At 41.5% G+C, this 13240-nt stretch overlaps 1 protein-coding gene across 1 annotated transcript; it reads left to right on the forward strand.

Moving 5' to 3' along the window:
* Positions 1-661: 661 nt before the first annotated feature.
* On the forward strand, positions 662-12723 carry Nhlrc3 (NHL repeat containing 3). The gene is made up of 7 exons (XM_004645061.2): positions 662-988; positions 1479-1631; positions 1937-2084; positions 4355-4555; positions 7494-7585; positions 9831-9943; positions 10565-12723. The coding sequence occupies exons 1-7, from the start codon at positions 905-907 to the stop codon at positions 10815-10817; spliced, it is 1044 nt and encodes a 347-aa protein (XP_004645118.1). The 5' UTR covers positions 662-904; the 3' UTR covers positions 10818-12723.
* The last annotated feature ends 517 nt before the right edge of the window (positions 12724-13240 follow it).

Consider the following 13240-nt stretch of genomic DNA (forward strand, 5'->3'; position numbering starts at 1 on the left):
GGGGCGCGCCTCTTCGCTGCAGCAGCGCCTCAGCGCCACGCTCCGGGGCTCGCGGCCCGGCCCGCGCGCATCCCCGGCGCTCCTCCAACGCGCGGGTCCCGCAGCCCGGGAGCGGACGGCGGGACGGACTCTTTGTTACCTCGCTTCCGCGGCTTCCGCGAGCGGGCCGGGTCGGAGCGCACGGGAGCCGGGAGAAGGGGAGTCGACCTCGCGCAGGGGGGCTCGCGAACGCCTCAGCGCTCCCAGCGCCGGGCGCCCCGCCCGGGTTCCCCTGCAACCCCCACCGGCCTGGGGGCCTTCGCTAACGTCCGTCGCGCTTCGGGAAACTCAACTCTGCGCCGTCGGTCTGGGCCGCGGTTTCCTGAAAGCCAGCGGAGGGGTCCTGATGTGGGAACGCAGGCGCCTAGAGCGGATGCCTATATATTTCAAAATTGAGGATGGCTTATAACCTTTGAGGAGCTTAGGGGGCGTTTTATTAGTATCACTTCTTCGTATTTGCCCGTTTCAGGGCTGTATTTTAATGGTTTTCATCATGAAGTTTAAAAAATAAAAGGGCAGATGTGTAAGGCGTATCTCTGGGCACCCCTATTTTGGTGGCCACGAGACTGCTGCTCGGACCACCCCGAGGGGCGGGGAAAGGGTGGTCCCTGGACCTGCTTTTTGGCCCCCAACATGGGGCGGAGACGCGGAAAGGCGCTGGAAACCCGGAACTGGGCTTCTCAGACTTTTTACGGTCTAAGTCAGTGCTTTATTTTATTCCGTTGTCAGCGCCTGCGCCTTCAGGGAACCGGTACAGGAAACAGCGCGGGGCTTCAGTCTGGGGTCCGGCTGACGCGCTGCAGCTACTCGCTGCTGGCTGCCTGCCGGTGCGCGGTGACCTGCGGACTGTCCTGCTCGTCTCGCAATGGCCAGATTCTGGGTCTGCGTGGCCGGCGCCGGGTTTTTAATTGCATGTGTGATTTTGCATGGGCGTCTATGTGGCTCGGGGGTAAGTCGATTAGTGAGGAAGTCAATGTCGTGTAGTCTAGATGGGGTGCTGCTCGGCGGTCTTAGAATGTTAGATGGTGGTCCTGCTCCCCTCCTGCACCAGCTCATACCTTGGTCTTGAGGCCGAGCTTCTGACAAGTCGCCTGGTCTCTTTGTTAAAGTATCCCCAGCTCTCAGGAGGCCGAAGCAGGAGGATCGTTGCGAGTTCGAGACCAGCCTGAGCTACAAAGTGAACTCAATCAAGGCCAGCCTGAACTACGTAGTGAGACCCTATCTCAAAAAGACAAAAAAAAAAAAAAAAAATGTCGACTTCGATGGCATTTTCTTCTTCAATTTCTATTACAACCTCAAATAATTTACAGAGTTTATTGTGGTCATTTGGGTCTTGTAAGCCCATTTCTTAGGAATCAGTTCAGTCCAACAAACTTCAAGCCCACCCATTTTCTTATCTAGAGGGCAAACTGAATTGTAATCTTCTGGTTTCACTTAAGGTATTAAGGAACTTTGTTTTTCAAGTTTCCTGGAGAACTGAGAAACTTCTTTACCGGCTGGATTTGGATTGGCCTAATTATCCAGAATACTTCACTGGAACAACATTCTGTGTTGCAGTTGATTCTCTGAGTGGCTTGGTTTATGTAGCTCAAGTAAGTAAAATGAGAATTTTTTTTTTTTTTTTTGAAGTGAACATAAGGAAATTACGGAGTTTCTGTTTTACTGTGCTAAGTAGCTGTATACATTTCAGTCATACTTAGGAGACTTAGGGGGTTTCGAGTAAATATTTTTATTTTTGAATGTGATATTCTGCAAATACTAGGTTCTGAAGTTGATTTTTTCAGACATTACAAAATTTCTCAATTAACCTTTCAATTTTGTTTCTCTCTTGACAAAGTGAAGATTACCGTTCCTTAATACGGATCTGATCTAAGCAGTTATTTTTGTATACCTTCAGAGAGGGGATAGCATCCCCAAAGTCTTAGTGTTCACCGAGGATGGTTATTTCCTAAGAGCCTGGAATTATACGGTTGATACACCTCATGGTATGTTTGCAGCCAGTACACCCTACGAGCAGTCAGTCTGGATCACAGATGTGGGAAGTGGTAGGTATGGCTGTTAAATCACCTTACTGGAAGTCACATCCTTGTCCTTGTTCTTGCTTATAAATGTTAAAATCAGAGTTGATGAGGGACTTTTTCTCTTTAAAAGCCATCAGTTACTCTTCTCAAACGAATGCCACACCTCTTCCACAATGCCAGATAAAATGATGCACTTCTAAAGAGAATTGATGGAATCACTGGCTCATTTTCTTTACCACTTGTCTTTCAAAAAAGATTTGTGGGGCCGGGGAGAGAGCTCAGTAGAATAAGTGCTTGCCTGGCAAGCGCAGGATCCTGAGTTCAATATCGGGTACTGCAAAAAAAGAGAGAGAGAGAGAGAGAGAGAGAGAGAGAGAGAGAGAGAGAGAGAGAGAAAGATTATGCTAAGAAGCTGTAATTGCTTTGTTGTCCAGAGTGCAAAGAAACTGGTGGTCATCTCGTGGCTTTGGACAGATATGTCTGACAGAGTATGTCTGCAATCCTTCCCACTAGCAGGTATTTTTAGTAAACAATGTTAAAAAGAGAAGTAGAAACCATTGAAATTATAGATATGAGGGCCAGGGTTATAGCTCATTGGCATAGGCATCCACCTGGGAAGCGCAAGGTCCTGAATTTGATTCCTGTTACCAAAGAAAGAGAAAGAAATGACAGGATGGAGGAAATATTCAGAGAAGGCAGTTTATTTATGCCACTGAACTGACGCAGCAAAACCAGAGAAGGGCTGGAGGCTCCTTAGCAAGGAGGAAGGTACAGGATCATTAAAGTACAATACTTCTCATTTCCTCACCCTGAACATGTTCTTGACTTGAAAGACAGCCTGTTTCCCCAGGTTTCCGGGTAATTCAGATACTTTTTTAAAAATCAATTAATGAGGGCTAAGTTTTTATAAATCATGCCATTACCACACGATGCATCTTCTCAGAACTTAAAGATTTCTGGGCCACAGATAATAGAGAAAGCACTTATTGTATGTATTTTAGATGGTAAAAATGTGGCTGAAACAAAAAATCTGTAGAGTATCCCAGTTTATTTTAAAACTGTAATGAGATTTACCTGTTTTTAGTCTTTTTTTCCCCTCAGTCACTGCGCAAGATCGTCTTTGATTTCACTCTGTTCATGTATTCTTAAGACTTCCTGATTCCCAGAAGTAAAAAGAGCATAACCCATCTCATTTTTTCCATTATAGCTTATTTCCCTACCAACAGATCTAGTTGGCGTTGTGTTTCTTTCCCCCATTTTTAAAAGGAATGGATTTTTTTTTTAAATGAAAACATAGCTGCAATTAGCCATTTTCTTAAAAAACTTTATTTACTAATATTCTATCCTGCTGGTTAATTCTTCAGATACTTTGAGGTTTGCTTTCTCTAACAATACTCTTGTTATTGCTTTGTACTTTAGCTTAAGTGTACAAATCAAGTATAATAAGAATACGCTTTTCATAGTGCATATTATAATGCTGACTCAGTTTATTTCTGGCACGCTAGCATATTCAGTTAGCCTTTTGCATACCTATCAGTTAGTTGTATGCCTTCACATTTATTTCCGTTAACTGCTTTATATATTTCCCATATTTATTAGTGTTCTGCTTTATTCTTTTACTTATAAGGTCATTTTAATTCAAAGGCTGCTTTTCTCTAAGAAAAGAGAAGTTTATGGGTTTAATTTTGAATTTGTTTCCACTAGAAGAAATTTTTTTTAAAGTTTTATTACAGAGGATTTTTGTTGATCTAAAATTTAAGATCTGTATATAAATGATTGAAATGATAGCTTTGAATGTAAATTGTTCCTTTTGTGCTTGCTTCCTGATTTTCTTTTATAAGCAATGCTTTCTTAAGGTCATGAGATTAAAAAGTGCTGCACAAGTAACTTTTTTTTTTTTTTTTTTTTTCCAAAGGGACTTTTTTTGGTCTTATTTTCAGTATTTTCTTTTTTGGTACCGGGAATCGAACTCGGGGCCTCGCGCTTGCTAGGCAGGTGCTGCGCCACCGAGCCACATCCCCGGCCCACAAGTAACTTTTTAAGCATGAACTTTCTATATGCATTAATTTTTTGCTTATTTTTTCAAGTTAGAGTCTCCTTATTTTGGAGTAAGATTTTAATTCATAAACAAATTTAGCTGTACTAGATATTCTGTTTCTTATCTGTCATAGCAATAAATTATCTGAGTCTATCAAACTTCTCACTGTAATTACAAGATTTTTGTCCTCTGCTCATTTGAAAACTGTATGTTACCTAGTGGTTTTATTTGTGGCATGTACATGTCTGCTTTACAGGATCCTATGGTCATACTGTTAAGAAGTACAATTCATTTGGTGATCTTGTTCAAGTCTTGGGTACTGCAGGCAAGAAAGGCACTGGACTGAATCCTCTGCAGTTTGATAATCCTGCAGAATTATATGTGGAAGACACAGGAGACATTTATATTGTTGATGGAGATGGAGGATTGAATAACAGATTAATCAAACTGTCCCAAGGTACATGGCTTAATTTTATGTGGTATTGTAAAATATTATTTTATAAATTAGATTTAATTTTTTAAATACATAGTATAGTACATTACTGTGATAGAATTGAAGTTTTGTGTAACAGAGTAAAACACATTACCAGGAGAAACCGAAAATTTTGATAGGAGTGTCAGTAGTGAGTAATTCTGCTGTCATGAGTGCTTATATTTCACCAATGGCTGAAGTTTCCTCCATGAAGAACTAGAGGGAGTTTGAGAATTTATGGTCATTTTGAGATCAATGGATAGTTTATCCAGTTAAGAATGAAGTTAGGAATCTATAATCCCAGAGTCAGGTGTCCTACAAGCTAATTATCTAGCCATATTGTCATTATGGCACTATTCTGTGTCCTTACAAAGTAGCAGTGAAGGTAGGTTAATTATTATTTTTTATGAGACAATGAAATATAATCCATGGTAATAATTTTGCAAATAAAACATTAGAAGAAGGATAAACGAAATTGACTAGAGCAGTAGGACAAGATGAATTTCATGAAGTATTCCTTGAACTGCATTGCTCTTGGTGGAGGGGGCTGGGCTGGCCAGTGTTCAGGCCTTTCCTTACAAGGTCTCCAGGTAATCAGTGGGCAAATAAGATTAAGGGTGTGTTTGAAACTTACCTGAAGAGTTTAGAAACTGCATTTTGTCTATAGCACTGGTGCAGCTCGCAACCCAGAGGCTCACCATCACTGGCCTATAGAGACTCTTGAAAGTTTTGGTAGAAAAATTGGTATAGGAGAATGAAACTCCCAACCTGAAAGGTACCTGGGACAAGTTTGTGTTCTCTAAAATCGAGGAATGAATTTTAGGAACAAACAGAGGTTAAGAGCAGAATATATTTATTGGGGAATGAAGACTTCTGTCCAAGAGAGGGACTGAAGGGGGGCCCCCGAGTGGGTGGTCCCCGGGAAGCTGTTTCTTCGAGGGACTTTTATCATGTAGTGAGGCAGATCTAAGTTGCTAGAGAACATGGGAACTCGCTTAGGTGGGCATGAGGTGAGACAAACTATGGCCAACCAATGAGATTACAAGCACCATTGCTCAGGTAAAATTGATTATAGTACCAAATGAGGAAGCAAATCACAACAAGCAGCATGAATACAGGAGAAGTCCCTTCCTGTTGGCTTAGTGACTCTTTAAGACTCTTTCAAGGAGACTGATACCTAGTTAGAATATCAGTCCCTGATGCCCATCCCTGGGGAAGTATGTGGCTGCATTTGTTTGCTGTTTTGTCTTGAGGTCTGGCCCATACTGGAGTGTCTGTCTCTTCTAAAGTTGCCGAATCACCATGTGTTCTGTATTGCCTCCTGGAGAGCCTGGCCCGTCTGACTGCCTATAATATTTCGGTCTAATTTAGCTGCCTACAATAAAATGATTTTTGAAAAACAGAGGGTTTTTTTTTTTTTTTTTTAAATGTGTTTAGTACAGGGTCTCACTACCTAGAAGGAACTCTGAAAACTTCCTGTTTTCAGAGTCTGGAGAGCTGGGATTATAGGCGGGTGCCACCATGCCCAGGCTCAGTCTGTCTCAGAGCGCCCCAGGGGCAGGGTCGGCACAGCTCGCTGGTGATTGAACCCTGGTCCCTGCATCTGCCTAAGCAGGTGGAAAAGCAGAAGTTTTATATAAAAAAAAAACAGTATTACATTAGATGTACAGAGTGTATCAAAAAATGTATATACACTTAAGGGAAAAAAAACTTGTATAAATATTTTAATACTAAATTTATTAGGACACCCTGAGATTGATACAAGTTACCTTTGGCCTCTACAGGTATAAGAGGTGCTCAAGGTGGTGGTCATTACCCATCAGACATTTATTGGAATGGCAAGCTACTGCTCGGTCACCTCAGGGTGTCCAGTGAGATTGCTGCCCATACATCTTCAACTCTTCTTGAAGGATTGACAGAGTAGTGGGCTTTCTGTGGTATCCAACGCTTCTAGGGTTCCCCTATATGAGGGTAACACCATCTGTTGAAAAATTCCGTACTATTTTTCTTTTCCTTAAGTGTGTACACATTTTCTTTGGCAGACTGTGTATCTCATAAGTTCCATTATTTGGAGGTTCTGTAGACAATTTATCACTTAATAATGAATCTGATCAGTCATAGTTGAAGGAAGGTGGGGTAGAGCAAATCTAGAACCTATAAACTTCTATGAAAAAAAAAAAACTTCTGTGAAAGAAGGAAGCATACCAAATTTAGGAAATAGCTAGGGTATCAATGTATTAGCTCCTGTAGCCACCTTTAAAAATCACTTCAGAGTGGTTTTAAAACACAGTAAATTTATTCTCACCACTTTTGGGACCCAGAAGTCTAAAACTCAGGCTCCTCTAGCCTCAGTCGTACTCAGTCAGGTAGCACTCATCTCTGCCTCCATCTTCCTCGGGCCCCTTCTCTTGGTCTTTGTGTTTTAAATATTCTTCCTTTCCATTTTAAGGATTTAGGACCTAACTCTAAATTCATGATAATCTTAACTCAGGATTCCTAATTTACTATTATCTGCAGGCATAAGAGGTTAGGATATGGGTAAATGTTTGGAGGACCACAGTTCAGAATTGTAGATTGGTTAACAAGGGAGACACACCGTAAAAAACATATCGTGAGTTTTCAAGCTCAATGAAATAATAATACCAAATACCATTGTTGGGAAGAGGAACCAGTTTGAGGAAAAGGATGACATAAATACTAAACAGTGATTTTGAAGCAATTGTGAAAAAATTCAAATGGAGATAATTCAAGAAGTAGATTGTTTGAAGCAGTGTACAAATTAGGCAAGTGGGTATATGAAGCCAGGAGAGAATAAGTTAGTGGAGACATAAGTAAATAGTTTTTGGCAATTTGAAAAATGTAACATACAAATGTAGAAGGCATTCTATCTGATCTGGTGACTACAAATATTTATCGTTTATAGATTTCATGATCCTTTGGCTGCATGGAGAAAATGGGACGGGGCCTGGAAAATTCAATATACCGCACAGTGTTACACTTGATTCAGCTGGCCGGGTAAAAATACAGTGTCATTGTGTCTGGACAGTTGCGCATGCATGTGTGTGTAAGCGTACCTAGATCTGGCTGCCTGGGCATGTTCGTATAGATCGCTGTCCTGTGCATGTGTGTGTCTCGGATGTGTGGCTGTGCGTGTTGCTTAGTAGGTAGTCTGAGCAGTCCTCTGGAGTTGGGAGCCTCACCGATGCCAGATCCTGTGCTGAGGGGTCCTCAGGTATGCGATGACGTGCAGAGTGGATGAGAAAGAACAAAACAGTGGGTACAAATGAAGTTACCTGAGAAGTGCTGCCCTCCCAGGCAAAAAGAAATGTTTCAGTTCTTTCAGCTTATGAGCAAAGAATGTGTTGATTGAAAATGGGTAGAAGAGATTAATCTTGTTTTTCGGTCCTGGAGATAGAGCCCAGGGCATTTGAACTATATCTCCATTCTTTTTTTTTTTTATTATTATTTCCTACTTGGAGACAGGATCTTGCTCAGTTTCCTAAACTGAGCTTGAACTAGAGGCTAGTCTTCAAACCTTTTTTCTCTCCTGAAAGTAGCTTTCACTAGCAAATTTCAATGCAATTCTCTCCTTTCTGTCCGCCTTTTTGTCTTTTAACAACCCTCTAAGCAGGCATACCACATTGAGGTTGTCTTTGTACAACCAAACTTCCAGCAAACGTTTTTATATTAAGTTCACATTTTCCAGTTGTGGCCTTTAATCTCTTTTATGTCAATTGTCACGTATACTGTAGTCATTTAATTGTCTATTTCCTATAATAGGTTGTAGGCTATATAAAGGCACACACTGAACCTCTTGCTTAATGTCTTACTGCTTGGAGCATAGTAGTCATAGGTATTTCTTATATGACAGAGCATCTGGATTCCCGGTAGATACACCACGCTGCTTGCCCGTATACCAGTATACACCTCATCTATTTCTACTTTTGATTTTGTGCAAACCAGACAACCTTCTAATTTGGAGTTCTTCAGTGATAACCATGTATAAATGTTTTGATCATTAAGTACTCCTATCTACCATAAGAAGTTAACTGACCAAATGAACTTTTTTATGTGCCAGGGATCACATTCAGGACTTTATGCTTGCCAGGCAGGTGCTTATGCCCCTGAGCTATCTCCCTGGTCCACACTTTATATATAAACTGAGCACTAGACTAGAAAGATAGACTTCTGTTTTTACATGTTAGCCTCTGAACTCAGTTAATTATTTTCCTTGTAACTAAGAAAAAGTCCAAACTCCACAGCATGGAAACCTTCCTCCCAGGCAAATACTGCATGGCTAGCAGTGTCCTGGGAGGCCTCGGAGATGACCTGCTGAGAGCTTTCTGGCATTACTGAGTCGTGAAGATGACTGTTAGGATGCATGTGCTTTTGCTTTTTCTAACAGCAGTACTATTGGAAGCATTTAAGATAGTTTAACTTACATAATCATCACCTCATCCTTCTATGTCCATTTCATTCCTTTTGGAGTTCAAGACTTGGTTTTTTATAGAGAATTTCTTATGATCAAAATTTGTTGAGTATTAAATAGAAAAGAAAATTCTGTCAGTCTGTAAGGGTGTGAGGTTGAGCCTGTGGAACGCGTGCTGAGTGCTCTGCGCAGGCTCGCCATCACTATTGTGTAGTAGCAGTCAGTGTAGGATGCAGACTGTTTCCTCTTTGATCATTTGTCTGAGACCCAGAACCCTCCTCACCTTTATGAAAGAATCCTAGATCAGGAAAAGACCTTGAGAAATTATTTACTTATTTACTTGTGCATCAGAAGCTCCCAGCCTTTGTCGTATTTGATGGTTGAGAATTTTAGCCATAGTATAGGTTTAGTGATACAAGAATAAATACATACCTCCCTTGCTGAGTCCCTAAGGAGCAAGGCTGCTTTCATTTAAGTGTCTTGTTGCCTAACCCTGGAACTGACAGGCTGATGGCACTCCGTGAAAGTGAGCTTTGTTAGAAGAATGAAGAATCACTGGCTTTTTCCTATCCATCCTCTGTGGTACTGTGGACTACTCAAGTTTTTTTAGTTGTTTTAATCACATGTCTCATGCACTAGACAGCATCAAGACAGCCACGAGATTGTGGATCTGTCACATGTAAGCGCAGTGCAGACAGAGGGCTTTATAAGACGTTCTTTCAGGTCTTTTGAGTACTGAGATATTGTGTGTGAAACTAAAGAAGATAAGCATTTGTCTTTCCTTGTTCAGTAGCTAACCTTTTCCCAGTGGATGTGCTTTTGGTTTCTCAGGTGTGGGTTGCTGATCGAGGAAATAAAAGAATCCAAGTATTCAATAAGGACACTGGGGAGTGGTTAGGAGCGTGGAGTGACTGTTTCACAGACGAAGGACCTTCTTCTGTCAGGTGATTTTTTTCTGTGTATTTGGAAATGCTCATTTTAATTGATTTGTGTTACTTCCTCTGACTAGCCAGATGAAGGTTTAAAATACTCATTGTAAATTTTAAGCAGAGGGTCTAGGGATATAGCTCAGTAGTACCATGCTTGTCTACTATGTGCAAGGCCCTCAGTATCATCAAAAAAAGAAAGAAAAGAAAAAGTAAGAGGAAATGGATTGAAACAAGTGTACAGAGAAATTTGACCTTAGATTTTTGAATGTTGGATAAATTAAAATGCCAGATAAACTGCTCTGTGGTATCCCAGTATCAGAAAAAAAAAAGTATGCTAGATGTCTCCTGGAAGTTTGGGCAAATTTTTAAATGAATAAGCAAAGTAGAAGTTTGAATGTAGCTTAGAGTTCTTTTAGTTTTATTTTAATACTGTCCTATTGATAATTTTTGCTTTAAATTTAAGCTAATCTTTGTCTCTGCTATCCCAGGTTTCTTAACAGAATCAGGTCAATTTTAAGTTCTTAAAAGAATCATTCAGCTGCTAAATGCCTGCTGTTGGTCAGCACTGTAGGGAATGGAAATGTTGAGAAAGTCAGCGTGTATGGTAAGCTTGCTGTGTGAATGGTCTTCCCCCAGATTCACTCCGGATGGGAAGCACTTGATCGTGGCTCAACTGGGCCTCAGCAGGCTGCTGGTGCTGGCCGCGCCCCCAGTGGGGAGCATTGGCACCTGCTCTGTGGTCAGCACCATCCAGCTGCCAGACCAAACTCTGCCACACCTCCTAGAAATCGACCACATGACGGGAGCCATCTACGTAGCAGAAATCGGGGCAAAGCAAGTGCAAAGATATGTCCCTTTGAGCACCTATGTTCCTGCATTCAGTACATAGTGGGTTTTTTTCTGAAAGTATTTCAAGTGTCAGTTCAAATTCTCAGATCTGTTAATTGTTTAAAAATGGGCTTCAAACACAAAAAAATTATTTTTATATAATCTGGTTACTAAAAGATCTATGTGTAGGTTGTTATATGTCAACATGTTGTTGCCATTTATGTGACTCAGTTTTATTCACTAAGTGCATAAGGATATTTTAATGTAATTTTAAAAATGGAATCAGAAAGAGGAACCAAGACTGTAGCCAAGTTCCTAGACCTGGTAGATTAACTTTTCCTGGTAAAAAAGTAGGAATAAAAGTGGATTCCTAGGATAATTCATTGAATTTCATGTGAAGAACTAGCAGCAAACCTCCAGTTTGTTGAACTACATGAAATAGGCCCCCTTGAGAGATCGTGGGGACTGGGGCCCTGGGTAGCTGAGTGCGCCCGCAGGCAGATGCTGAAACTATGAAACAAGCTCCCACTCTTGACCCTGAGGAGCTGCGAGCCAGGCTGGAAAGCAGGAGCAGGCAGCACCACAGCAGCACCTGACTCTGGACCTAACGCTCTGGATCTAATGACATCCAGGGAGGCTGCAGGGAAAGTCAGCTCAAGCTCAGACTGACAGTCTGCAGAGGAAACAGCATGGTTGGAGGTGAGAAGTTCTAGGAAGGTGCAAACTTGCCGAGAGCTTTGGTCCACATTCAGACCTTGGTCATCACAGCCCAACTTGCCGTTGCTTCTTTAGCTGTAAGATCTTCATGTCAGTCCTTTAGCGTGCAATGAAATGGCGGCATCGGAGCACTTTACCGAAAGTTTTTAAAAAATACATAGAAGTTTTTAAAAGCTAATCTTAGAGCTAGGATCCCTCCTCAATTTTTTTTAAAGCACAAAATAAGTTCATTCATAAAATTTGTCTACCTCAAAGAAATTTCAGGGATATTTATATGGATATATGCCAAACCCTTGGAGTTACTCAGATGCAAACTTCCCTGCCTTTCTGTTCCTGTACCCTCTCCCATTGGTCTGAATATTGGCTTCCTAACTGGAGTGCTTTTTCAGTTCGTTCTAGTGTACCTTTTGGTAGAAGCTGGCCACATTGCAGTCTTTAAGGCCACTCTCGCCCTCGCCTCAGTCCACTCCCATCTTCGTCACAGGGTCTTACTGTGAGTGCGGCAGCGTACTGAAGGCCCGAGCTGACTCTGTGAGACATCTGTTCTGTTTTCCAGGCTGAAGGCACTCATGTGTTCTGATGCTTTGGATCAGTGCAGTTAGGAAGGTAAGTTAGTAGCAATTGCAGACCCTGTCCTGATCCCAAGGCCCTTGGTAAATGTATTATGCCACTGATCAGACTACATGGTTTTTAAGGAGTTGTCTTAGTTTTCTCTTTAGTAATGTGGGAACTTCATTTTTTCCTTCTGCATGGGTGCTGTGGGGATCACAGGTGAGGCAGATGTAAGGGTGCCTTGAAGTTTGCTATAGGAGTGCCCCAGGCATTTAGTAATGGGTCTTTCTAAATGTGCGTGTACATGGTACCAAGGGCAAGGATTTGTGTTGGTGGCTTTTATCAGAATGCATCCTGATGAACCATTCTGCATTAGGCTAGCATGATCAGTTGATTTGGATTTAAAAGAATAATTTGAAGCTTTCTTTTTGTTTGTGAACCATGACAAGAAGTACAAATATGCCTTGGAAGGAATGTAGGTTAGCTAAACTGATTCTATTATTTCTAAAATGTCTTGCTTAACTTTTACATCAGATTTTTATAAAACTTGCTGAAATGTTCTTGTATATCTTACAAAAAGTGATTGCTAGCATACTTGAAATTACAATATTTTGCCTTTTTCTTTTGGATGTGTTAGTTAAATGAATGAGAAATGTGTTTTTTCATTAAAAATGCATATTAAAATTGTGGAAAGGTCATTGTCATCTGGTTGTCCTATTGAAGATTAATTTTATTTTCCTAAGAGCAATTTATAGCTTTTTTCTATTGAAGAATTTCAGCAATCCTGTGATCACAAGTTGGTGCTAAGAAAATATACCTGTCTTCGCCACAGCAACCATTAGAGAACAGTAGCCATGGCCCTCCGATATTCCATGGTCACGGGCCTCAATAAGGGCCACAGGGTGACTAAGAATGTGAGCAAACCGAGGTACAGCTGCTGTCACAGATGCCTCACAAAACACACCAAGTTTGTGCGGGACATGATCAGGGAGGTGGGCAGCTTCGCCCCCTATGAATGGCAAGCCATAGAGCTGCTCAAGGTCTCCAAGGACAAACGCGCCCTCAAGTTCATCAAGAAAAGGGTGGGGACACACATCTGTGCCAAGAGGAAGCATGAGGAGCTGAGCAACATGCTGGCCACCATGAGGAAGGCAGCTGCCAAGAAGGACTGAGCCCCTCTGGAACAAAGTTTTGCAGAAAATTAAAAAAAAAAAG

This window comes from Octodon degus, unplaced genomic scaffold (genome assembly GCF_000260255.1).
Source record: "Octodon degus isolate 3935 unplaced genomic scaffold, OctDeg1.0 scaffold00216, whole genome shotgun sequence".
NCBI classification, from domain to species: domain Eukaryota; kingdom Metazoa; phylum Chordata; class Mammalia; order Rodentia; family Octodontidae; genus Octodon; species Octodon degus.